Source organism: Osmia lignaria, chromosome 12 (assembly GCF_051020975.1).
Source record: "Osmia lignaria lignaria isolate PbOS001 chromosome 12, iyOsmLign1, whole genome shotgun sequence".
Lineage (NCBI taxonomy): Eukaryota > Metazoa > Arthropoda > Insecta > Hymenoptera > Megachilidae > Osmia > Osmia lignaria.
Genome location: NC_135043.1, coordinates 9,899,106 through 9,924,812, shown reverse-complemented (window position 1 = coordinate 9,924,812; position 25,707 = coordinate 9,899,106). Strand labels below are relative to the sequence as shown.

The following is a 25,707-nucleotide window of genomic DNA, read 5'->3' as shown; positions in this document are numbered from 1 at the left end:
CAATAGTAGAATCTTTAAAAAAAAAAAAAAAAACATATATATCTTAACATTTTTGTTCTGTTTGACCGGCTACGACTACAGAGTCGAACTCGGATGGGATTTGGTTTATCGAGGACACACCGGGAACGTATAAAATAGTACCGCTCTACGAGGATTCTTTTTGACAGTGATTTTCTCCGTCGATCGTAGCAGGTCCCCCTCAGATTATAGGAACGTTGGGAACGTCGATCGCAAAGTGTCAGGCTATTCTCTTCGATCCAATGACACTAATGATCCGTTGCACGATAAAATTGAAAAAAAAAAAGACGTGTCAAAAGATTACGATTAACCGGGTACATTTGAGCCTCGTCGAATATCGCGCGGCGCGCGACTAACCATCTTCACGCCGGCAGCCGATTGGCTGTAGCCCCTCCTCCGAGTTCACCCCGCCAATCGGCTGCCAGCTTGAAGATAGTTAGAGTCGCGCGCAGCGATATATTCGATGAAGACTCCAAATACAAATTACGGCGCGCAAGATTCGACAGACGCGCACAGCGATTTCTAATTGTTCAATTTTATTCGGAACCTTCGGAGGGAAGGAGTACTCTTCGCACCTTGTACATTTATCACCGGTACAGCGAACAGAAAAAGCGTTTCGATGGAAAGTTTTTAAAGGTGATACCTTTCTACCGCGTATTTTCCTCCATTGTTATCTCGCACGCACGCGACACACGCACACAAGCACACACCGATACACACACATTATATAGAGAGAGAAGGCGTGCGGCGCCATTTACATACGTATACATTTACACGCGTTTACCTACGCGATACGTAAGAAGAAGGTAAAAAGAAAAAAAATGTACGCAGGTGCGGTAAACGGTTCGCGCTTGGCTCTTCCCAAAGCGATTCGGTTGCCTTTCGAACGGACGAAGCGTGAAGCGTTTACGATGATGTTTGGCAGCGATTCGAGAGGAGAGGCGCCGCGCGATGCTCGATTTTATTCGAGGGTTCCGCTACCACGGAGAAACGAAACGTTTCGATTAATTGCATAAAAGGGGAAAAACGGAGAATAAAGGAGGAGAAGGATGAATGGACGGTAATCGCGCGGCACCTGATCACCTGGAGTTACACTCGGTTATCTCTCCGTGTTCTCGAGGAGAAGGAAGAGAGAGGTGGTGGGCGTTTTACTTTTGATATTAAAATGGACCTCGTGATTTTCCTCTACTCCTCCCTCATCCCGCAACAAGAAAATGAAATACTCTCTCGTCCGTCTCCTCCTTCCCTCCTTCGTCTCCGTCCTTGTTAAGCTCGTACGCTCTCTCTCGCAATCTCGTGATGTTTAGCGCTTCTGTATCTCGATTTCGTAAAAAGGATATTTATCTGGGCTTAATTGTACCGCGAATTACGGGTTCGCGTCATCTTCTGGCTGATCTGTTCCTCTTGCAACAGCTGACCACGAAACTGACTGACCTGATCGATCGCGGAGTTCAAGGTGTCGCGTTGTTGCACGAGTAGCTGTTCCCACTTTTGGGCATACGCTGCAACAAACAACAGATTTGTCAGTAGTCGGCTCGCTTTCGCTAGCCTTGCATCGCGACGCTGGTGAGCGGGAGGAAAAAAAATTAAAAAAAAGAAAAAAAAAAGAGTCTTGCAGTGAGTTTGCGTGAGGTAGAAGCGAATTGGTATGAGTTGGCGCCGTCGTATCCGTTCCGTTTCGTTTTCAAATATGTTTTTCGTGACTCGAGAGGCTGGAACGCGCCAGTTATCCTCCTCCTCGACCTTCCAAAGTTGATTCGAAAAAGGAATATCTGCTCGGCCGATGCGTAAGGGGAACAATGTCGTTAGTTAGATCGAGAATCCATAAAAATAATATGTATTTTATTAACAATTCAATTCGTGTACATGAACAGAAAATAAAATAACTGCGCTAAAACGTTCTCGCCTATGGAGGAAAGCAAGAGGTAGAGAAGGGTTTCGAGTTTTCGTCAATTCGCGACGGTTTTCTTTTTCTAATATATATTAATATAAAATCGATGCCATCAAAGTTTCAGGTGAATCGAGTAAAAAGCATTATGCGACCCAAGGATTTCATTAGCGTAAATGTAGATGATGCTACTTGTTCAAGGATTGTAAACCGTGAACGATTAAATTAGCGAGTATCTCTGGTGGGGTATTAAAGGGTGGTAAAGCAGTATTTTGACATGATTGCGAATCGAATGATTGTCGTACCGTCGGAAAATTGTTTTCTCTCTATCAGACGTCTACGCAACGAGAACCTCCTCAGGCAGGACGACTCAAACTTAGCTCTTTTCCGTCTCAAATCTGCAACGGTTTGTGACGTTACGTTCATACGTGTCGTTGTTGTGTTCTTTGTTGTTGTTGTAGAAGCTGTCGATGTTCGAACTGCATCCTTTTTACGGCTGCTACAAAGCAATGAGTTTTTTTTCGCGCGATAGGCGCGCACCACGATTACGCGAAAACCTTGTTTCTTGTTCCTTCGTGTTCCGTAATGTCGGACACTTCTGTTCGTAGGGTCTCCGAATTCAACTCTTCGTCGATTCTGATCGTGGATCGAGGCGATCATCGAAGGGTGAGTGTACGCGACGCGAGTAAAAGAAAGAAAAAAAATATATGTCCCTTGACGAGTATGGAATGTACGCGATACTTAACTTCTAATCGAATCTAAAATCTGAACGACCGCGAGACGGTTAAAAAAAGCACTCTGCAAACATTTATCGATGTTGCGATGTTCTTTCAACGTAAACGAAGAACGCCACGTAGAGGGTGGGCAAGAGGGAAAACAGGATGAGATTTCTAACTAGCGAAAGCAATAAATTGCAAAGTCTGCAGGATGCTGATCTGTCAATGGGGGAGCAGCGTTTGAGGAAATAGGAGGACGTTTTATCACGTTTGATCACGCTGTTTCGTCGTTCCTCCGATGCACGAGTTGATTTCCGAGTTGATTTCAGCGCCGTGTCGGTTTCGCCTCTGCGACCGTTACGTTTTGCGTTCTCGTTACTTTCGCTGCTCTCCTCGTCCATGTTTAAATCGTTATAGTGAGACAGTTTCGTTTTCTTCGTAGCCTTTTGCTCGTCGAAAGCGTCAAAGTTGTAATTGTAATTCGGATCGGACGTGGTTCCAACGGAACGATATTTTTTCACGCGATCGTTGAACGTCCCGGACCAATGGTACTTTTGAGCTTTCTTTTTCTTAACGACCGACCATTTGAATCGTGGCGCGGGATTAGGCATGGTCGCGTTTGCGTTGAAACGGTTCCTTCTTGAAACGCGGTCGAGGCTCGAGGCTCGTTCGTTTCGGTGCTCGACGAGTTCGTTGAACGACGATTCGCAGTCGGAATCGCAGCAGGAGCTAGCGTCGCTTCTGCGCTCCGTCTCGTCCTTCCAAGGAGACGCGAAGGAAGCTTTACTGGCCACGTGGAAGCTCCTGCTCGCGAGGCGGGAGCACGAGTCACCGGCCGATGCGACCTCGATATCGTCCATCCTCGCCACCGTTCTATTTAACGTCCTCGTCGCTGTCCTCGTCCCGATGTCCTCTCCATTCCGTATAAACGGCTCGCTTGCGTATGCCTTATCTTTACCGCGCGAATCTGTTGCAAAATTCCATACACACAAATGATGCACCGCTTCCTACTCTAAACCCGCTCGCCTCTGCTTTCCGATTCGTCTCTTCTATCGCTAAAAGTTCCGGCTTACGTAGCTACGATAGTCGCGCAACCTTTGCAACGGACTAGAGGCAGAGAGCGAAAGTATCGCGTCCGGTTTAGTAATCGAGAAGGAATAGAATGAAAAAGAAAAAGAAAAAATAAATAGATGAGGGCAAAAACCGATTGCACGCCGCGGTAAAAACGTACGGACGAGTATCGAAACAGTTGCGTAGTATGCATGCGAACAGAGGGGTGAAAGTTTCGTGCCGGAGCTAGTCGAAAGTTACGAGATCTCGCAAAGTGGGAACGAAACAAGGTAACAAGAAGCATACGTTTATCTGTAGGTGCGCGTTCACGCATACGCTAAGCAGAAAGAGTTGCTTGCAAACAAACGATATATAAATATATAAATATGTACACACACGTATGTACACGTCCACATATACGGGGTGTCCCAAAAAGTAGGTACAATCGGAAAACTGTACACTCTCCGATCGTCCAAAGGGTGTACCAATTTATTTTGATACAAAGAATCTACAGTTCTACAATTGTGCATTGCATTTGGGATATCCTGTATACGTTCGACCGTCTTACCTTCTTGGTCATAATCTACTTCGTGCGTCGCGCTAAACACACTGTGCGCGTCATTGAGGAATCTGGTAGTATTGTCCATGACCATTTTGTGCGTGTCCAGAACTTCCTCCTCCAGCAATTGCAGCGCGGATACTGCCTCGTGGAAGGTATAAAGATCTTGCGAAATTTCACCCTCCTGGGGTAAAATGAACAACGCGGTGAATGAGGTAAATTTCCGGAAAAAGAAAGTAAACGATATGGACTCGAACTTACGTTCAACGACCTAAGCTGCGCCAAATCGCTGTCCGATAGAACGCTGTTGTTCGACTGCTCTTCGATCTTCAATCCCCGCTCGTCGTCTGTCGGTGATACCTTCACTTCCGTTGGATCTGTCGCGGCTAATTCCTTCACTCGATCCGCGTATCTGAGGGTGTTCAGCGAGTGCTCGCAGGAGCTCATTCCCGGGCTAATCATCGCAATCTGTGAACACGTCGATAATTGCTTTCATCGCTTCAACCTTCCCTTGCTCGCGAAATGAAACATGGGAAGAATCAATTACCATGCAAGTTTTGGATTTTTCACCGATAAAACTATCCCTCAGCACTTGGGTCAATTTGCTCGCCCTGAATGGTAAATGGGTACCCTTGCGACTCAACGCGCGAATGCACTCCTTCAACGCCAGTAACGATTTGTTGATTTCGGCTCCTTCCATTCCTGTCAGAAGTAAGAAACGCGTTACTAGGTTTTTACGCAAAGTTCTCTGTAAAACTTACGAGTTTGCCTGTTGGCGGACGAGGTGTCGGCTCCCCGCTCGTTGCCGGCAAGATCGATCAAAGAGAACTTTCCGTGGACTTTGTGCGTGCCCGGTGTACGGGCTATGATCTGAAAGACCGCGTGCGATCGCGACGAGTTGGAGTTTGCGCTGGTCTGTCCGCTCGTTCTGGCACTGTTTCCGTGTTGGATCAGCTTCAGTACTTCGTCGCAAGTCTCGACAACCTTCTCCGTCAATCCTACTATTTGCACCTACGACGCAACAATGAATTTTTAACAAGGGCGAACTATAAAACACGCGAGATTAAGATAATAAATACGGCATACTTGTTGTTTGCCATCCTCCAAAACTCTGAGCTTCTCTTTGTCCGCAAGGAGATCGAACACCTTGCCGGAATATATTTCGAAGAAGCTGGCGGAGACGACTAAATTCAACGGACGATACTTGGCCAATTTCAGACACTTGAACACGTCTTTGGCGACCATCGCGTATATACCCTTTTTACAATCTTGCGTTTTCCCGTTGAAATCGCCACCCATCGTGTGCGTTTTCCCGCTACCGGTCTGACCGTACGCGAAACACGTGGCCATTCCGCCCTCGAATATGGTCTGAACCAAAGGTTTCGCGGTGTACTTGTAGACGATCTCGTTGTTGCAGGTCTCGTCGAACGCGTAATCGAATCGAAAGATTTGGTTCTCCAAGTATTTGGTTAGATCGACTTTGGCCTTTGGCTCGTGAACCACCATCTGATCCTTGCTGGGCACGCTGATCACGTCCACTTCTTTGCGAGTCATTTCTTTCTTGTTCAACGGACGTTTCCTAACGCACACCGTGATCTGATGGTCCTCCACGGTGTCCGTGTCCCTAAGGGGTCTGAACTCGATGCTGTTTTGGTATTCTCTGCGAAGGAAAGAGAGACGTGTGAGTATGGCGAAGATAAAACGAGACGGACGATCGACACTGACCTTATCATGGCGAGAAATTCCCAATTTGGATTTCCTGGATCCAAATTCATGAGAGCTTCCTTTTCTTCCTTCAGTTCCGCTTGCCTCTGTCTCCTCTCCTCTCTGTTCTTCTTCAACCTCTCCACTTCTTTCACGACGTTCGATCGTCTACCTCGACCATTCTCGACCTGGGTTTGCTGCTGCTGCTGCTGTTGTTGTTGCTGCTGTTGCTGAGACTGTATCTGCTGTTGTTGTAGCTGCTTTTGCTTAGCCAAGGCGGTGGTGGTCGCGTTGAAAGGGACAGTCTGCGTGGTGGGTGTCGGTGGTATGTTCTCCACTTCTCGGCGGCTAGTTAATCCTGTCACGGAATCACCGTGTCCGTTCAAGGGGGGAGCTGGTGATATTATGTTGGTGGGTCGACCCGATTGTCGGGGCAATTGCCGATTCGAGCCAGCTGAAAACGATACACATCAGTCGCGTGATCTTCGGTGAAATTCAATTTATACCCAAATGATCGTAACGAGAGAGGGTGAATGATCGAGTTCGATACGAGTCGCGTGGTTACCGTGTTCGAGCTGCTCCGAGTACGCTCGAACGTTCAGATCGTCCGTCGTGTTTTCGTCGTCGGCGTCGTTTATCTTATTTTTCCTTCCAAAGCAGTAGCCAAACGGATCGAACCTCATGGCTCAAGGAGCGCTTGTACGCCACCGGCTTTCCTCTTCGATCGATTTCCAGCGAGGCGAAGGTTAGACGCGAGGCCGATCGTGCGAAACAGGAAGCGGAAGAGGAAAACGACGGAGCCAAGGAGCTAGGCGATAAAACAAGGATAAAGGAGGAAGAAGAAGAAGAAATATTTGAAAGTTAAAAGGCGCGGCGTGGATGAAGCCGGCGTACTCGGTTAAACGATCCGTTCATCGTTCGTCGAGGTCCTTGCCCTTGTGTGTCTTTGCATACGACGGCGCAGCAGCGTCGACGATACGATAGTCGGCGATAGTCTGCGACAGCCAGCTGCGGACGTTAGCACGCCACGTAGTAACGGCACACGAGCGACGATAGCCGGCGCACACCTTCGCCAGCTGGAAAATCGATTTATTCCACGTTCGCGTACGTGGCCGCGAAATGTCCCACGCGATTCGTACTCGATCGCCACTTTATTCTCTCTGTTCGACTACGTTACCCAACGGTACGTACCTTTTACCGGGATCGATGGCTTGGTAGAATGCTGGAAAAAAGAAACAGAGAAAACGTATCGTAATGTTCTGCTTGAAATAAAGTAAGGCAGGGGTGATGGTCATCAAACTTTTCGAGAAACGGGCCGGATTGAAAAATATTCTTATTGAAATCATTAATTTACATTGCACGTGTAAACAAATATACCAAGACGATTGCATTTTATTATTATGAATTATTAATCATTAAATTAATATTTCTTATATAAAATATTTAAGAGAGAGCCGGATCCGGCCCGCAGACCGTAGTTTGGTGACCGCTTAAGTAAGGGGAAAGAAAAGAAATACACGCGTGAATTAAATTCGTACGATAAGCGTCCTACTGTCCGACGGTGCGAAAAAAATAAAGCGATTAAAACGTTTCGTTGGTTGGCGGGAAATCAACGAAACCGTGAAGAAATTCACACTTTGAAGGCTGAATCGAAAGAACGTTGTTTCGTCGCGTAACGGGGTAACTCTCGATGATAAGATCGCTAAGGTGAGCGTTATCGAACGTAAATGAAGAAATAGAAAAAGAAACGACTGGTGGAAAGCGGATCGCGCTTGTGAAATAAAAGAGAAGCGCGTTTGGTAGAGTGCGATGGCGAGGGGTGAAACGACGATGGATAAAATTTCAAGTAAAACGAATAAAAGGTTCTAAGGAAGTTTGAATCAATGGCTGGAACGTGGTAAAGTGGCATGAAAGTGCGAGGAGCAAAGAGGCAGGCAGGGATAGGAATAAAGAAATGGGATGGAGGATTTACCGAAAGAGCAGAAACGACTCGTACAGGAAGCGTTGCGGATGCGAGGCCGTTTCTTGCGGGGTGCCGTCCAAGGGAGCCATCCTCTTGGTTTTCCGACTCGTCTACCCCCTCGTCCTCTTCGCCCGACGAATCCTACGTTTTCGATAACGCGTCAACGCGAAAAAGGACTCGCGTTAGCTCGGACCGTTCGGTCGAGTTCGAGGCAAAAGATGATCGAAGAGAAAAGAGATTTTTAACGAGGGGATCGACGAGCGCGTGTAGGCAGCGATCGTCGGATATCGCGACGATGTGACGACGATGCGAGGTGTCGTATTGGGATTCGATCGGTTTCGAACGGGAAGCCGAGGTCGTTGACGATCCATGCGTCGACCCAAATCCGTGATAATGAGAGCAGCGTCCATGGAGGAAAAAATGTCATCGTGTTAGTAGCGGGAACGACGAAGCTACGTTGATCGTCGTTGCTCGATCGGTGGTAACCGGTAACGTTAAAACTTCGTTTTGGGCTACCAAAAATTAGCGGCTCAAAATAATTTTTAACCAAAAATTTCTTGTCCCATAAGACGAAGTGCAGTCCTGGTAACATTTAAAACCGCGTAACACCGAACGAGTAACCAAATGAATGACAGGATTACGCGACGACGATCCATCCAATGCGGTACGAAACACCGTTCGAAGTAGATATGTATTTCTTTCGCATCGACGAGTATGCGTCGAGCAGAGGAACGAACAATATTACTCTACGATCGTCGTTTCGTTGGACGATACGTACCCTCGCTCTGGAAGCCATCAACACGTGGTTGTTCATCGGAGCAGGTGGTCCCATGGTTTTCTGATTGGTGAGGTCGGGATTCAACGCGAGGATCGCATCGATTTCCACCTAAAACAGATACCAATACTCCTCGTTATCATTCTATTCGATTCTAATCGTTCTTCGTCAACTTACCTCTTTCCCTTTGGTCTCTCCTCTCTCGAACCATTCTACGGTGACTGTGCGTTGTTCCCAATTAACGCCAGAGACCACCGCGGAGTGGACGCGACCTGAAACAATCGCGACACGCTTATCCTACCAGCCTCCTGGTTATTCAACGTCGCTGACAATCACCAAACCGTTCAACCATTTCTCTTTCTTTTCTCGGGTGCAAGAATAGGAGCGCCGTTCTTCTCTTTTCCCATTACCATTGGAATTTGAAAAAGAAATGCGCGTCGAGGGCTGACGACGTCGGTCATGCACAATTGAATCGAATCGAATGGGATAGGAAAGAATAAGACAAGAGATCGAGTTGAAATGTTTGCGTTCGCGCTTCTTTTGTCGCGGTACACCTACGCGGCGTTGTTACGCGTGTAATCAAAGTCGAACCAATTACGGCAATCACCGACTCGAAAACGTTACAGTTCGAGTGATAAATTTGACAATTTTGATTAAGAAACAACGGGCAAATGGCAATTTGATAGACAATCCCTGTAAAGAGATAACAGAGGGTTGGCTATTCGGTTATGGCGCACATGGTGGATCAGAAACGAGGAATCGCGGAGAAACGTGTTCGTGGATGACGTAAGAACGGATAAAAGGTAAGGTTCGGCGAGGTAAGAATCTCGCGACGAGCCTCCTTATAAGGATCCAGCGCCCACGTGCGAGTCGCGAACGCTAGTGTAGCTCGGCTTTCGATTTCGGGCAAGGTCTTTCCTCGACGAGTACGCGACGTTCTATAAAGCGAAACTAACCGATTTGAATTTTTCTAAAAACTAAAAATTAAAAAAATTTTTTTTAATTAAAGGGAATTTGAAGATTAAAGTTTTCCAATCTAGAAATGACTTCGTTACAAGTTGGTATAAGCGGCTAGTTGTTGCAAATGATTTTTTCCAGTTAGATTCGCGATCTGGCCCAGTGTGTCGGGCGGCGTGTCGCCAAGTCGGCCACTTGTTGCGTTCCCTGCTCGAACAATGCGTTGCAGCGACGACCACGCACTCGTTCCGATCGCTGGTATTAATTCGTAATCCGTCTCGGACGAGGCTACTATTTTTCTCGCGAACAACCGAATCAACCTCGAAAACGAGCGTGAAGGTGCACGATCACGAGGTTAGTCTAATTACGTGGAAGAGGCGAGGTATCGAGGATAATCGGATTCTGTTCGGTAATCGATCCGCACCGCTGAAAACGGCGAGAAGGCAGCGAGACAACGACGAAAGGGATGCGAGAGGAAGCTCGAAATTCGTACGCGTGGTGTACACCTATTTATATGGACGGCTGCAGCAAGCTATAAATATTATTAGCGTGTTTCGAGATTGGGTTAGCGATCCGCTTTCTTCCCGCGACCGTGCGGGCGCTTTTCCAACAATCTACCAAAGTAATTGCGACCGAGTCCGAACGATTTTCCCGATCGATCGGAACATCGAGGCTGGATTACCAAGCACCTTCGTCCACCTCTGACCGGTTGCTGCCTCTCCTTTCTCGGCGAGTCCTCTGAGTCACACGGAGTTTCAACGAGAATTCGCGACCGATCGGTGAAACGACGCGACGGTCGTCGATCGTTGGCGGGGTTCTTTCCACCGATTCGCAAATTGGCCATGAAATGCACGCGCCTACCATACGCGTGCTGTTTTACTCGAACGCCCCGGAGGGGAGACGACTGCGTTTCGTGCGTGACATTCAGAGCGCGTAAGAAGAACGCGATTAATGACTCGAAGTGGATAGCTGGCGACGGTGGCGGTGATTTTTTTTCCTCCTGTTTCGGTTGCACGCGGTGAAAGGATATCCGTTGCACGCGACCGAGGGAAACGATCGCGAACCAGCTGGAACACCGGCTTCGTTGGATTTTCAATTCAGCCACGAAACGCGCCGCGCAAAATTGAAAAAGAAAAGAAAAGAAGAAAAAAACGGTAAACGAAATAAAAATGGCGTAAACACGTTCCGCGGTCGTAGCGCAAGGGCGAGTATTTGTACACAGACGCCGCAGGTGTACGTATCACCGATCGACGGTTATTATCGGCATTATCGCGAACCCCTCGAATCGTGATAGTTTCGAATCGCGAGGATACGATGCGTAATCCCGCGGAGAGATCGGTCGGTAGGTCGAGTGGTCGCGTTGCACCGCGATGCATCGAACGAGGTTAGGTTGGAATCTGGCAACGAACGTTGAACACGCCGGGAAGGTGCGAAGCGTTGCGGTAGAAGGGAAAACCGGACGACTATGAATATATGCGACTATTCGCGGAATATTAGGGGAGAATGCGACCATCTGGTCTAGGAGGTGCCGAACGATAACGAAATACACGAGCATGTCGCGGTCGTCGTCGTCGATCCCTCGTTGTTGGCACCGACCCACCTTCCGAGAAACCTTCGACCGATCGACCGTTTGAAAACGTCTAAAAATACGTTTGGCTGGGATGATCGTTACTACTCACCGTCCGTTCTCTTGATATTTATGCTGTAGCCGGTCTCGATGTTGCACATGCCGTGGTCCATGGTCATTTAGTCGTATTCTCGCGGCGTAGCCAGGACCGTGAAACAGCCGGTTCTTCACCGGATCGAGCGGAGACGATATTCGTGGTTAACGCGAACGAGAACGAAGAACGTAACGATTCACTCGAAGAAGCCTTACTCACGGTACGGCCCGCGTTCGCGAGACTTCGGAATCCGACCGTTGACAGTTACGAGCTGGGGTTCGCGTTCAAAATCACGCGGCGTTGCGTTTGTCTTCCCCGCCGTGGTACTTTTCCCTTCCCGTCACCGGTTTGCCGTTGCTCTATTTTCTTTGTACGCCTTCTCGTTCCTGTACTACCGCTGCCGTTCCTCCTCCTCCTCCACCTCGTTATCGTCGTCGACGTCGTCGTCGACGTCGTCGTCGTGATCGTCGTCGACGTCGCAGTAGCTGTCGCAGTCGCAGTCTCGTTCTCGTTATTCGCCGCCTCTGGTCGTTGTATATTTTCGCGTCAGGGACGTCACCGATCGTCCAAGGCACGCCCGTTTCGCGAATTCAACATAAAACGATACGTCGCGTATCACCCGCGACAACACGCTCTCTTTTCGCCAATTTATACGCACGCCGAAACGATTATGCCACGACTCGAACTTACATCCGGAGATTCGTCGAATTTTTACGAACAAGACGTTTCCGGGATTTTGTGCCGGGATACTGCCAGTGTCCGTTATTGACAACGGAAAGACTGCGAGCGCCAACTTTCGGTCGACCGCGATCGAGGCGACATCTGTCAAACGTCGCGTTCCTCCTTTCTAAATCCTGCATCCTCCTCCCATCTATCGGCCGTTTAACGAATCAATTTGACCCCTTCCGACTGCTTTTTTCTTATTTTTTTATTTTTATTTGTAAATTATGCGGCGTAGAATTTTATTCTTTAAACGTAGTTAAAAGTAGGTACTTGACATTATTTCGGGTGTACGGCTTGCCGTACCAACGATTTCACCTCGTCTAAATCTAAGTCTGTGCTCGTTTCGAACAGTTCCACGATACGCTTTACCCTGAAATCAAAATTTCCCTCTCAATTCCAAAGGACACGCTTGCAATTTTTATAGCAATTATCTTACGTTTCGAAGCGTCGATCGACCGGGGATGGTAACGTGTCCTGCTTGATCTTCTCGTACACCTGCAACGAATTCAATCGCACGACTTGAAAAATAAGTAGAGCGGGAAACAATGGAATTACATACCTCGAGGCTTCGCTTTACGACCTTTTCGTCCAATTCCGCGACTCTCGCGGCAGAATGCGCGAAGCTGCGCTGGCTACTTCCGCTGGTCAACCGATAAAGAAAGGCCAAGCTGTCGTCCTCGTTCAATGTGTATTCAAAGGTCTACGCATAAGGGAAATCGCGCAGCTGCTTTGAATAGTTTTCCCGGAAATGTTTGCTTCGTTTACCTGAACCTGGATCAATGGTGTTCGGGGAAGCAACGCGAGAACACCGTGTGCGTGCGTCGTGGCAAACACGTGGGGACAATCGGCGCCTTTTTCCGCAAACTCGTTCAGCACGGCCGCGACCAGCGACGATCCGCTAATTTCCGACGTATTTCTGTCCAATTCGTCCGTTATCACGAGTGACTTGCCTGTAGACGCGCGGAGGGCAACGTTGATCTGAAACCAAGCAATTTTTTCGCTCATCTTCAATCTATAAACAAGTCACCTGTATTTTACCTGTCGAAGATTTTGCAGAAACGAGCTCGCGTTCAAGCCGATGCTCTCCGTGTAAGACAGCTGAGTCGAGATACGATCGATCGTGCCGATGGTGGCCGATTTGGCTGGCACGTAAGAGCCTATGTGCGCCATGAATAACAAGAGCCCTACCTGTTTCAGATACACGCTCTTGCCGCACGAATTCGGCCCTGTTATGACTTTGATCAAACTCTTCCCGTTTCCCGAATGGATATCATTCGGAGCGAAGGTGCAACCGCACTCCAACAACGGGTGTCGTCCCTCTACTACTTCCAATATCTTTGAGTCGGTTAAAATCGGTCTCACGTAATTGTAATCGCGCGCCACTTTGTGGAACGCGATCAATCTGTAATGGTAATCTCTTAATCGTTGCTTCTTCAAAACTTTATTTTGCTTATACGTACGTATCCAGTTCGGCGCACAGTTGAATCGAGCGCAAGATCGACCCGGTATGTTTCTTTACATATCGCACCAACTTTTGTATGATATGATTTTGTCGCATGGCGATCTTCAGAAAGATATCGCCCACCGTTTCGTCCAGCTCTGAAACGACGATGCAAAAGAATTCTCGTTATTGTAAAAAAGAGATTACGTTTCGTTTCCCGCAAACCTTTGGCCGAAGAGCTTTTGTAATAGCGCACGTCGTTGATGGTGAATTTGAATTCCAAATCGGTGAAGAGAACGTTGTCGTCCGGTGGAGTCGGATTCCACTTGTTTATCGCCAGCACGTAACCGATATTCGGCAAGTAGAGCATGTTACAGCCTTCGACCGAAGGAGGAAGATGTTCCCGCATGTCTTTCTCTGCCATCCGGGTGAGCACCTCGGGCAAAGTGCGTCGTACGTGATTCACTAAAAAGGAGGAAAGAAAATGACGAAAAGATGGAAAGATGGAAATGCATTTCTACGTACGTTCGTCCAGCAAAGGATCGACGTTCGGTTTCACCACGAGTTTTCCTTCTCGCCTGCTCTCGCCGAAATCGACTATATACTCGATAAAATACTTGACGTATTGCATCTCGGTAGTGACGCTCTCGGCGATTCGCTTGAACGTTGGAATCTTTTCCGCGTGATCCTCGCATATGTCGCCGATGCAAATTACGTGTGATACGGTCTGAAAGAGAACGAAGTAGTAAATCGTTCAAAGTCGTTGCCTCGTCCCTTTGATAAGCAACCGTTCCGCCACGAGAAACGAACCTTGTGCAATTTATACCAATTGGAGGCTTTCGCTTGAGGCCCGGAACAACAGGCGAGTATAGCGTTGGTCAAACGGTACACGTGCCTCAAGCAACTCGACAGGTTCTCCACGAAGTTTTGGTTGTTGAGGTCCAAGAAGAATTCGATCGCGTTCAATCTCTCCTCCAACACATCCAAGTTTCGCGTCGGATGATGCAGCGCTTTCCTGTCGGCGATTCGATTACCTTACAATACAGGTACACCACCGACTTGATCGGTGGCTGAGGAAATAAAGGATTTACCATAGAAACTGCACTCCTGGTTGAGACAGACAATAACGACTGAGCAGGGTGAACAGGCTCGCGCCTCTCGTTTTCGAGTCCGCTTTTCCAAACTTGAACAGACTTGGATGATCCTTGGCTCGCACGATGTTCAACGATTCGTAGGTGTCTTCGTCTATCGCGACCAGGTCTTGACTTTGTTCGAGGAAGTAGTAAGAGATAAGATCGTGAGCAATGTAGGATAGATGGTAACAGAAAGGATTGCTTACAGGGTAATGAAATTAAGCGAGACGAAGGACGGTCTTCCGGATGGAACTAAGGCGATATCGTTCCAGTGTTTGTCGATGAACAACAACAGCGAGCCCAGCGCGTGAATCATGGTGCAGCATTTAAAATTGAGTATAGTGTTCAAGAAAGTCAGCCTGTCCGCGTTACTCGCCTCCTTAGGTTCGGATTCCAGCCGCAAACAACGCACTCTCTGTGAGCATCGCTCGTAATTGTGCTCTTTTCTGCACATTATCTTCAGTTCCGCGGTGCGCCTCGAGTCGTAGGAACTCGACGAACCTTGGTTCGGTGCATCCCCTGTTATCATCTCTTTCAGAGCGATGATGAACGCACCAGCCACCCCGGCGTACGTGAGTACGTAACGTGGCATACACTGCCTGTACAAAGCTTTCATCGCGTCGAAACACTCGACGTCGTCAGTCGTATCCTCCATCACGAACAATTCGGACGTGAGAACATTGTAATACGCTGCACCCAACCGATTCTTGTTCCAAATTATCGATAAAATGATCTGCGAAACAAACGAGTACCAACATACCGTGCGATCTAGTGAAAATTCAATTTCTCTACAAACCTCGTCTTCGTCTTCGTAAATACCGGTCTCTATTAATCTGGATTTGTTAGCATTATCGGTGACGCCTTTCGATCGTAATTGAATCGGAAAATCAATTCCCTGCAACGAGCTGTCTTCGTCGTCGCTGCTGTTGGACAACAATGACTCGAATTCGCTGCGTCTATAGATACGAAGGAATAAAGAGAAAGAAAGAAATGAAGTAAAAAGGAAAGAAAATGGTTTGTTACATTGCTGGAATCGATGGTATGGCTCGACGAATCCTAGAAGATCCATCGGTCGATGAAGTAGAAGCAATAACACCGGCAACGACAATGTTCGTATCCGCCATTTTGCTGGAATAATGCGACGCCAAACGCGGGAGACTACGCGCATGCGCGGAGTCTGCGCAGCCGTGTGCGCAGAGTCTGCGCAGACGTGTGCGCAGAAGCAAAGTGAAATATTTAAATTTAAAAGAAAGCCACTTTTAACGAGACACTGTTTTATTTTGTTATGTTACATATGTACATACATACATACATATACATATATACGTAGAGTAAATATAGGTTGAACGAGGGGATTACGTTGCATTGAAAGGAGACGGTAAGAGTTGGTTAGCTTGGAACAGGTGGAGGTGGTTGAGGGTTGAAAGAAATCGGTCTGTAGGCTTTCTGCTTCGTGAAAGGTTGCACTCCGCTTAGTGTAAAATCATGCGTTGCTTTTCTCGGCTGTTCCGCTGCTTCCACCGGGTCGTCCAGTTCCTTGTCCCCAGTCCCCGGCTCCTCGCTTTGCCCTGGACTTCCGCCGGACCTGCTCAACCGTTCGTTCGTTTTCTTTGCACACGTCGTTTAACTCGTTTCGTTGAAAAGGTTTCGCGGAAATGAAAACAGTTTCTACGTGGAAGGAACGCGCGGAAGGAATTCTCGCGAACGACACGCTTCCTGCAGATCCATGCGCGATTAAAAGCGTATCCTCGCATAGCTTTAGCGAAGCGTTGTTAAAAGGTGACTAGAGTCGCGTTAGAATTACTTGCGTCATGCCCAACTTAATACCTGGATGGAACGAAAAGGAAAAGCGAACGATTAGCGATCGTTTACCGCGAGGTGAGGCGCGATAACGCTATTCTACAGGGAATCACCGGAACTAAGAACCGATAAAGACGTCTATGATCGCGATTCACGGGAAAGATGAAAAGAAAATGAGGAAGACGCGTACCCAGCTCGAAAAGATTTGCCGTTGCTTCCGGTCTGCCTGGAGTGCGGTCTCGTGTTCGGCTGCGAGAGTTCGCTGTCGCTGCTCGCAAACGAAGTCTTGGTTATCACGGCACCGTGGGCGAAATCCTTCCTATGAAAAAGAAACGAAGCAACGGTGGTGCTACTGTTGGAAAAGGAAAAGACCACCTCTCCTCTGAACTTACCTGTAATTGTCCGACCTCGGAGTGGAGTTGGAAGCGACCGGCTTGGCCGGATGGACGTTCGCGTCGACAAAAACAGGAGAACTTTTCGGGATGTCGCAAACGATCTTCGGATGGACGGTGGTTTGCTTGTGTTCCAGGTGCGACGAGGCGTCCGGCGCCCAGTCGTAGTACTTCGCACGATGAGCGGCCTGTTCGCCGGCGCGACGTTTCTTCGAGTCCGAGCCGACGTTTCTCTTCCGGCGATGTTCCTCGTGGACGAAGCTTTTGCCGGACGCTGAGGTGGTGTTTCCGATCGGCATGGAAGTCGGAGAGGAAGCGGTGGAAGATGGAGCGCCGTCCGGATCGGCGCGAGATAACTGCGAACCGTCCCATTTCGGGCTCGCCAGGCTACTGCAATTTACCAACCAACCAACTCGCGAGATGTAGATTTGCCGCGATCGCTCTAAAGCTGTTACTTACTCGAAATTTTCTTCCATCTCTTTGAACAAGCGCAACTGTTGCCTGATGTTCGCCTTCTCTTTCGCGCGTTTCCGTTGAAACTCTTCCTCGACCTTTCGCATCGCTTCCAGTTCACCCTTCCGCTGTCGTTCCTTCGCTTCGGCTTCCCTCGACAACTTCTCGGCCAACCTGCGCCTCTCTATTTGCCTGACGGTCGATTGAAAAGTGAATCTTCTGCTCTTTCGTTGAGGTTTCGTCTCCGTCACCTGCGTGGACGTCTGTTTGCAAGAAACCACTTCCTCGCAACCGGACGACACCCTCTTTGCCTCGTACATCTCGGAACAGTTCAAAGATTCCTTCCTTCCCCTCGAATTCTTCGCGTCTATGTAACCTCTGGAGTTTCTAGATCGTCGTTTCGCCGGCATAACGTCATTGTTGACCTCGTCTTCGTCCTCGTCCTCGTCGCGTTTAACTTTCTCGCCGTTAAAACCCTGTGCCCGATGTTCCGCGTCGTTCGATTCCGGTAGATACATCACGTGTCCGCCCGGGGTCAAGTAAGAGAAAGACGGTGGTTTCATGACGACCGGGAAATCGTTCGACTTGTTGCTTTTCGAGCCGTCCTCGTCGACGCGTACCCCGTCGGCTTCGTATCGCACAGAAGCGTCAACGTCCGCGTCCACGGCGTCACTGTCCTCGTCATCGTCCTCGTCGTCATCCTCGTCCTCGTCTTCGTCTCCATCGTCGCCGTCGTCGTGTCCGTCGTCGGCGCGTGGTTCGTTCTCGTCGTCCTCGGGGCCGCTGTCGCGTCCGTAAACGCGCTGCCCGGTAGATTCGCGGGATAAATACGGTTTCCAAGCGGACGGCGAGTTTCGCGACGCATCGACGACCCGATTGTGTTGCAACGAGTTTGGCGCGCTTGAAGACAAGAGCCAATTGTCGTCGAGAAGGTCGCGGGTGGAACTGGTTCGAGGGTCGTGCGCTCCGATGCCGAAAGCTCCGGACACCGACCTCTTCAGTTTCTGAAGGGAATTGAAGGCGGATCCTTCTCTGGACTTCGGGTCGGGAGCGCAGAAATAGGTTCTCGCGTCGTCTCTGGGCAACGAGAGGGAGAAGACGTGAGCTCGAGGGGGATATTTAAACGGGGTTGGCAACGGTGGAGGCGGCGGCGAGTCGACACCGGCGTCGCTGCTCGATTCCTCCCCCAAGTCCTGCTGCGGCGTCCACGCGGGCCTGATCGGCGTCGTTTTCATCCTGTTGATCGTACTCACGTCCAACGAGTCGTCGTTCGCCGCCCCGGCGTCGCCGGATATGCCCGAATCGCCTGACTTGTCGTGCCAGCTCCTCGGGCCCAGCGACAACGGAAACGGGGGCGGCGGTCTCGATGAACGTTCTATTCGTTCCTCGAACGTCACCTGAAACGCCAACCGGCTAGAGAATTTGTTTCGTCGGATCCATCGAAAAACGCGTTTACGAACCGGCAATTCTTCGCTGGCGGTGCTCATGCTTGGTCCGGGTGCTTCCAGTGCCGACAGCAATCTCCATGCGGCCGACGGCGAAAATCGCGGAATCTCGAGCTGCTTCTTCGGCAGGGTTGGTCGCAATTTCAGCGAGATGTTCTCGACCACGTTCCTCTCCTAAAACAGGGTTAAAGAGTCGTATTAAAGGAAAAAGAAGGGATTCCGATAGTGCAAAGGATCTTAAACTGACGTTCTCGTCCTCGTCGTCGATCAGATCCACCGTCGGTCTACCATCCTCGTTCCCACCGTCCGGAAACTTGAACTCAGCTTCCTCGGTTCCCCGCAGATCTGGCTCGTTGCTTTCCGTCCGCGTTTCGTTCATTCCAAAATAGAAGGTCTTTGGCGCGGATCGCGTCGGGGAGACGAATCTAACGAATCCACAGAGACCATTTGATTTTCAGATTACACGGTCGAAAGCGAATGGAGGTATAAACCAGTAACTTACGAACGACGGTGTTCTTGTCTGGAACGATCATCCTCGACCACGGACGCGGTAGTTTCGCCGACACGGTTGCTCCTTCTCTTCGTATCCGATTTGTCCGTTTCCACGCCGTCCGTTCGTTCTCCGTCGATCGAACGTTTCCGACGAGCGCCGTTCGACTCGCCGTTCCTTCGTCCAGGATCCCGATTCTCCTTGTCTCGCAACGTTTCCGGACCGCTCGCACCCGTAACGGTTCTCTCTCTCGCGAGTTCAACGGCCTTGCCGTACGATCCGCTTCGACGTCTCGTCGTCTCGTCGTCCTCGAGTCTCCGAAGCATCGGCTTCACCGGCTTCGTAGGTTTCACGATCGAGTCTCGATCGACGCTCGTCGATCTCGCGTGGTTGATTTTCCCCTCGGCTTGAGGAGGCGCCGCCGGAACGAGGGATCTTTCTTCCTCCGTCGATGCGTTCGCCGCTCGTCCCTCGAAATCAGCAGCTTCGAGGCCGACCGATTTACCGGTGCAGTCGAGCTTGTCGCGAACTCGCCTCGCCACCTGGATCAGCTCCGCCTGAAACTCGGGACTGCTCATACTCCTCTGCAGAGTGTTCTTCCCGTCGGTGAGTTTGCATCGATTTCGATGATCAGACGTCTGCTCGTTGAAACGATTCGTACTGGAAGCGTTCCAACGATTCGAAGCGGATCGTTGATCGGTGTTCTGTTCGGTCGTACGGCTGGCTGACTCGCGTGCACGATCGAACGAACGAGCCAGCCCGCCGGAGGACAATTGCCAAGTGACCTGAGCCTTCTTCGTCTCCGCTCGAGTCTTGAACAGACGAGATCTCCTCGGGGGTGGTTGAAGCTGCTGTTGCTCGAGTCTGCAACGAGTCTCGCCATCGCCGCCTCCACCGAGAGTCGACAGTGATTCGTCCGCGAGATCGCCGTTGCTCGGAGGAGCCGGGGCTTTGTACTTTTTCCTAGCTTTGTATCTACCTTCGAGCCGCTCCTTGGACTCTCTGAGTTGCGCGCGTTGACCGTTCGAGGTTCGAGCACCGTCCTCTCTGTCGCTCGATCTGCCGATACTCGAACGATCCTGGATCGACGAGCAAGCATCCGGGGAGTAACGGAGATCGGGCTCGCTGTCGAATCTCTTCAGGTTCGAGGTCGCTTCCGCTCGATTTTGCTCCGTTCGATAACGACAACAGTGTCGGTCGATCCTTCGCGATCGGCCCTCGGCAGGCTGGCACGCGGAGATGCTTCTCTCTCGAAACGGCTCGTTCCTCTGAAACACGTCAGGATCGCACCAATCCCTCCAACTTTCAACCGCGTAATCGTGTAATCGTGTAATCTGTAACGTTTACCTTGGCGAAATCGCGGGATGATGAAAACGTCGGCGCTCTGCGACCGCTTATCGTGCCGCCGTTCTGTATGATGGATCCGTTGTCGGTGGCGCGTAGTCTTTGATTAGGTGGCTCGGGCAGGACCATTCGCGCCGCCACCACCGGCGGAGCTTGGGAACGGTGATGGTGCCTGGCCAGCTCCCGAGGGAACGACTGTGACCATCCTCGGCTTGCCTCCGACGTCGTTACCAGTCCGTTCGAACACACGGACGCGGCCTGTTGCTCCCGAGAGCTGCTTCCGTTATTGCCCATCTTCGCCTTCTCGCTACGAGAAACCCGACTCGTCCTCCATCTCGCATCTGTCGTATCGAAACGAAACGAAACGAAAGGAAAGTTGATAACAATGTTTCTCTAACGGTTTCGAATCGATTCGAGAGTGCCCTGTTCGTCGAACGATGTACCACGCGTCGCGACGAGACGAAACGAGACGAAACGAGACGTGTTCGATTTCTCGAGAGCCGCTAATCCGCCGGAGGGAATGAAACGCGTACCATTCCGCGTCGATGTTCCTCCAGGCCCGCGACGTTGCGTAAAATCGAAGAGAAAGCTGTGGAGAGACGCGCACACGGTTCCTTCTCGTACGACGATCCTTATGCGTTAACGACGCGAACAACCTGTGCACCGATCCGCCGACGGAACGCTGGAACAGGTAGCTCACGTGAAAGACGGTGAAAGAAAAAGAAGTTTGGCTTCTGATCGAATGGGATCGAGGTCGCGGTCCACGCGCGAAAAAGAAAGTCTTCCTGCTGGGCTGTACGCGAACGGGTGGGAAACGCGAGTTCGATCCGGCACATCCGGTGAGAGCGGAGAAGCCGCGACGACGACGACGACGACGACGACGACTGTCTCTTTCTCCCTCCTTCTCTTCTTCCTTCTCTTTTCGCTTTCGAAGTCGAGCGCGCGCGTTCGATGACCGAAATTCGTTTAACGAGAACGCAAACGGAATCCGTGAGGAATCTGAAAGTCGGCAAATAAGTCGAAGACACGGAAACACGCTCCATTCGCTGGCATAGAAAGCGGCCCCGGGAACGCGGTATGTATCGAGAAAACGCGTCGAAGAACTCGCCAACTCGGTCAACGATCGGCTACGTCTACCGATTCCACGCGTGGATCCGACGCGACGACGTCTTCGATCTTATCTACGATCGATCGGGCTCGAAACAGAGCACAGAGGAGATTCGTTCCCACGAACGATTTATTCGATCGAACGCTTTTCTTTCGCACCTAGCCAACGATCGGTCGCGGATCGTTAGTTTCTTTCACGGAAGAATTGTTCACGCTGGACCTTTGTCTCGATTTCTCTTCGCGGCGAAATGTAGGAGAGAGACGAGCGGGATATCGTGTGGGAAAGGATAATTGTATCGTGAAACGCGAGTAGCAGGGAAATTGTAGCGACATTGCCGGGCTCGATGAGCGAACGACGCAAGAACGAACAAGTCGAGCGGGAACGCGGAAATCGCGTGCAGCCGAGTAGATGGAACGGTGCAACGATCGCCGACCCTTCTCATTTATGAAACGAATCTTTTCTCTAGCTTGTTCGTTAAAGCATCGCAGATGGGAAAGGAGAGGAAGCCTTGTTCGAATAGAGATTCTCGCGTGGAATTTCGGAGAAGAGAGAAGAACAGGTGTAGAGAGAGGAGAGGGGTAGAGAGGTAGAAGGGAAGAGCAGGATGTCAAGAACGAGCACGGATAAGTTTTATTCGCGAGGCATCTGGGTCAGGCAGAGCCGCGCAAGTGCACCGTGGCGCACCCATTCCATTCGCACCTGCGCGCATGCGCTTTGCCTGCTCGAGGCTACGCGAATCGGAATAGTTTATCGAAGAAATTCCATCCGTCGAGCGGTAACTCGATTTGCCGATCAACTAGAACGCTCGGAGGTGAACAACGGAGGGTGGAACCAGAGGATGGAAAATGCAAAATGCCAATAACGGATCGTAGAAGATCGAACGTTTCAGAGTAGCCGCGTCTACGGTCATGGAGAACAAGCGTCGAGAGTCACCGAGCGTCGTTTCCCAGGAATTTCGGTATGCGGAAGGAAAGCTACGAAGCCAGGTTCGCCGAGTGATTGAGCGAAAGGCGAACAAAACTGAACAGAAGGTAAAAGAAGAGAAGAGTGTAGTAGGTAGGTGTGCGTGCTGGCCTATCGTAGGTTGCGGCAACGAAGGATACAGCGGATACGAAGAAGAGAAGGAAACGCAACGGAGCGAAAACGGAAGTTTGCCGGTTGCACGTAGAACGGTGGTGGATTCCCATCGATCAACCCTCGGAGCAATTTTGTCCGCTGCAGCGGCTCCGTTTTCCATACCGATCCACGGGATGCGCGTAATCTACGTGGCACGCGTTTCGCCTTCTCACCCTTCCACGTCTCTTTCCGTCGGCCTCGGATTACCGGTCTCCTTTCAGCGAACCTTCTCCTCTCTATTATCGTTCTCCGCCGATAGCTTGCCGATCGGCCGATGCATCGTGAAACCGGCGTCGAACATCCAGGTCGTGAGACGAAACGTTGCTTGCAAAACTTCCTGCGAGCACGCGTGCGCGTAACATTCTTCGCGGCTACGGACGTTTCGTAATCTCGTTTCTCCTCGCGAGACGAAAACTTTCTCGATCCCAATCTCGCCGGTGCGATGCACGCTTGGACCATCGAGCATCGCGAATCGTTTTCAAGTCTGGCCGAGAGAAACGCTTGACCGCCAATCGACGGATGCAAAGGCATCGCGCTCGATGCTAGACGGCAGAAAAACAACGGTAAACGGCAGTAACTCGCGCGAATACCTTCCTAGCCATTTTCCTCGATCCTCGGAACGTCTATTTTATTTCCATTTTCTTCGAAAAAATCGACTCTATCCTATAACCGCGCTCGTTTCGCGAGGACGTTGCGTTTACCATGAAATCCGCGTAGGCTGTTCTCCAATGACACGGACGATAAGCCCGTTCGCGAAACATTCTCGACGCTCACGAACAAGGAATAACAGGCAACGAGAAGTGAAAGTTGCTCGCGCAAACGTATTATAAAACGTAAAACGATGCGAGGTAAAGTAACGTGTTTGCTTGAAATTCGAAGCTGGCGATTTCGATCCCGTCGATTTGCATTTCGCTCGATCGAAACGAAACGAAACGAAACGAAACGAAACGGTCGCGTTGATACACGCCGATTAGTAAATCAACGCCGATTTCGAACCGTAAGCGAACCGAGCCGAACGGACCGCGACAAGTTCGTTGGAGCGAGTCGCTTTCGCGATACGCGCGACTACGCCAGGCGACGTGTATAAAGGAGAAGATGAATCGGTTCGGTTCGATTCGATTCGACTCGACTCGACTCTGCTCGAGCGAGTTTGCTTCGATCGAGGTCGGAACCCGTGAACCGGTAAGATCAAAACGGTAAAACGTTGCGACGAGGCGGACCGGTCTCGTCGCAAAGCGATTTTACTCCCTCGACGTTGCATTACTACAGCCTGTCCTACGATCCGATCGAATTGGAAAATTATCATCTGAAATTCTTTCCCTAACGATTCTAACCGACAAACAACTCGGATTATCCTCGCTTTATCGTAGCCAGAGACAATTGCGACTCGATAGAGCGGAGAAGAATGCGGTTCGGATAATTGAGAAAAAGGGACGAGTTTAAGCGCATGTGTGTGTGTGCGTTACGTAAGGAAACGCGTTAAAACGATAACGATCAGCCTTGCCGGTAAAGGAGCCTCGCCTTCTTCTCGCTCGGTTGTCTCCGTGGTTAGCCTCCGCTGATTCTTCGCCAACGAGCAGCGTAAACAAAGCTAACTCTCGAGCGCGGAGCATGGACCGCGTAACGGGCCAACGTCACGCCGCGTTAACGTTCTTCCGATTCGTTCGCGCAATCATTCCCCTGGGTTTTCGCGTGAAACGGAAATCTCCTCTGATCAAACGAAGGGGCAACAGTTTTCGCTGACTTTCGTTCGAGCGATGGTAATATCCTAGCCGCTTTCGTTTCGTCGCGTTCCACGAAATTACACGCATTGTCTTCGAACGGGAACGCGTTTCCTTCCACGGCTATTGTTTCTCCTCGCCACGAAATATCGTAGATATTCGTTAGGAACAGGATGAAGTAAGTATACTCGTTACGATCCTCGTCCGCTCTCATCGTAGACGATACTCTAACGAATTAAAAATCATTCCTCGATGGAAATCAACGCGCTTTTTAACTCGAAAATCTTGTACACACCGATCTTCAATTCGTTGTCTCGGAGCTCTCCCTGTCTTCCTGTATCACCAGATCACTCGATCCATCGATCGATATCTTTCGGATGATATTCCTAGAGGAGCAAAACGGTTGTTTTAATTCGAACCGACGGGCTAGTTCACTATCACAAACAATCTGACAAGTGTCGTTCGCGTTCAAGATGCAGCTCTCGTTGCACCGAAGCACACGCGCATTCCGCGGCCGAATTTCGAATCTACGAACCCGCGACTCTCCTATATCCTTCTTACATTCAGAATTTCCATTGGAACAACCGTGTTTACTTTTCGTTAAGCAAAAATGACGGGCATGGAAATTTCAGGGGACAGGAGAGACTCGGGTTAGAGATATAGAGAGAAAGAAATCGAAAGAGGGCGAGGATAAAAGTAGGGAAAAGAGAAAAGGATAAAGAGGAGGAAGAGGAGGAAAACAAAGATGTAAAACGTGGTAGCAAAGAACGTATCGGCGATAGAACGTCTTGAAACAGAGTGCGATTCGCGTGTTCGCTATCCTCGCGCGCGACGCAAAATCGGAACTGAACAGCGGCTCTCTCGAATCCCCCACCCTTGAATACCTGGTTAAAACCGTTCTCCTACCTCCACAACCTACCATCAACCTACTCTATTCCTTCCTCGTTTCCCCACTACTACACTCGAGTAACGCGTAACGTTTTACTCCCCTCTTTTCCTCTTTCTCGCTCTTTAAACCCTTTCCTCTCTACATTCCTCGCGCTATACCTTCTACTCGGCTATGATTTCTCGTGTACTTCATGCCGAACGCATCGACATATTTTTCCTGCAAGAGATTCCAATCGAGATTCAACTCCTTTTGTTCCTAGACTCGCTCCGAGGCAATAATTCTTCACCTTCGATCGCTTAGTTACGCCAAATCAATCAGTTATGCCTAAATGTACATAGATTATGAATAATTTACATTTTAT

General features: G+C 49.9%; 4 protein-coding genes across 17 annotated transcripts in view; 1 reads left to right on the top strand and 3 right to left on the bottom strand.

Moving 5' to 3' along the window:
- Nucleotides 1-25,707, top strand: part of LOC117602734 (uncharacterized) — a 169,850-nt gene that overhangs the window by 114,336 nt on the left and 29,807 nt on the right. The window lies entirely within an intron of this gene.
- On the bottom strand, nucleotides 291-12,066 carry Klp10A (kinesin-like protein 10A). 9 transcript variants are annotated; one of them, XM_034321078.2, is made up of 13 exons: nucleotides 10,320-11,206; nucleotides 8,851-8,945; nucleotides 8,677-8,784; nucleotides 7,908-8,039; nucleotides 7,127-7,157; nucleotides 5,957-6,389; nucleotides 5,318-5,891; nucleotides 4,993-5,242; nucleotides 4,779-4,933; nucleotides 4,493-4,699; nucleotides 4,241-4,415; nucleotides 2,212-2,304; nucleotides 291-1,520 (listed from the first exon to the last, which is right to left on the bottom strand). In XM_034321078.2, exons 1-13 carry the CDS (start codon nucleotides 10,492-10,494, stop codon nucleotides 1,369-1,371), a joined length of 2,580 nt encoding a protein of 859 aa, XP_034176969.1. In that variant the 5' UTR covers nucleotides 10,495-11,206; the 3' UTR covers nucleotides 291-1,368. The 9 variants fall into 9 exon arrangements, 8 of the variants coding, with proteins under 8 accessions (XP_034176969.1, XP_034176971.1, XP_034176970.1 ...); XR_004581017.2 differs by having other exon boundaries at nucleotides 1,464-1,520; nucleotides 2,212-2,405; nucleotides 10,320-11,208; XM_034321080.2 differs by lacking the exons at nucleotides 2,212-2,304; nucleotides 10,320-11,206 and adding an exon at nucleotides 11,310-12,061.
- LOC117602733 (mutS protein homolog 5-like) lies at nucleotides 12,240-15,723 on the bottom strand. Its single transcript, XM_076691130.1, has 13 exons — nucleotides 15,612-15,723; nucleotides 15,385-15,544; nucleotides 14,795-15,321; nucleotides 14,547-14,720; nucleotides 14,266-14,470; nucleotides 13,981-14,182; nucleotides 13,681-13,920; nucleotides 13,475-13,613; nucleotides 13,053-13,416; nucleotides 12,780-12,992; nucleotides 12,574-12,714; nucleotides 12,451-12,509; nucleotides 12,240-12,384 (listed from the first exon to the last, which is right to left on the bottom strand). The coding sequence occupies exons 1-13, from the start codon at nucleotides 15,710-15,712 to the stop codon at nucleotides 12,291-12,293; spliced, it is 2,619 nt and encodes an 872-aa protein (XP_076547245.1). The 5' UTR covers nucleotides 15,713-15,723; the 3' UTR covers nucleotides 12,240-12,290.
- Nucleotides 15,847-25,670, bottom strand: LOC143305915 (uncharacterized). Of its 6 annotated transcripts, XM_076691125.1 has the most exons (10): nucleotides 25,505-25,657; nucleotides 24,753-24,843; nucleotides 20,516-20,853; nucleotides 19,181-20,436; nucleotides 18,926-19,103; nucleotides 18,694-18,852; nucleotides 17,240-18,630; nucleotides 16,781-17,170; nucleotides 16,579-16,707; nucleotides 15,847-16,173 (listed from the first exon to the last, which is right to left on the bottom strand). In XM_076691125.1, exons 3-10 carry the CDS (start codon nucleotides 20,804-20,806, stop codon nucleotides 15,978-15,980), a joined length of 3,990 nt encoding a protein of 1,329 aa, XP_076547240.1. In that variant the 5' UTR covers nucleotides 20,807-20,853; nucleotides 24,753-24,843; nucleotides 25,505-25,657; the 3' UTR covers nucleotides 15,847-15,977. The 6 variants fall into 6 exon arrangements, with proteins under 6 accessions (XP_076547240.1, XP_076547238.1, XP_076547239.1 ...); XM_076691123.1 differs by lacking the exon at nucleotides 24,753-24,843 and having other exon boundaries at nucleotides 25,505-25,669; XM_076691124.1 differs by lacking the exon at nucleotides 25,505-25,657 and having other exon boundaries at nucleotides 24,753-25,474.

Coding starts and splice junctions, on each gene's coding strand:
- LOC117602733 (XM_076691130.1), bottom strand. CDS start 15,712: ATGGCGGATACGAACATTGTCGTTGCCGGTGTTATTGCTTCTACTTCA. Junction 14,183..14,265: donor ATTGGTATAAATTGCACAAG/GTTCGTTTCTCG, acceptor GTTCTCTTTCAG/ACCGTATCACACGTAATTTG. Junction 12,715..12,779: donor CACCATTGATCCAGGTTCAG/GTAAACGAAGCA, acceptor CCTTATGCGTAG/ACCTTTGAATACACATTGAA.
- LOC143305915 (XM_076691123.1), bottom strand. CDS start 25,538: ATGAAGTACACGAGAAATCATAGCCGAGTAGAAG. Junction 17,171..17,239: donor GAGATGGAAGAAAATTTCGA/GTAAGTAACAGC, acceptor GGTAAATTGCAG/TAGCCTGGCGAGCCCGAAAT. Junction 16,174..16,578: donor GGCAAATCTTTTCGAGCTGG/GTACGCGTCTTC, acceptor ACGGTTGAGCAG/GTCCGGCGGAAGTCCAGGGC.
- Klp10A (XM_034321072.2), bottom strand. CDS start 10,494: ATGGTAGGCGCGTGCATTTCATGGCCAATTTGCGAATCGGTGGAAAGA. Junction 8,040..8,676: donor TGATGGCTTCCAGAGCGAGG/GTACGTATCGTC, acceptor TCGAAAACGTAG/GATTCGTCGGGCGAAGAGGA. Junction 4,700..4,778: donor AAAAATCCAAAACTTGCATG/GTAATTGATTCT, acceptor ACGTGTTCACAG/ATTGCGATGATTAGCCCGGG.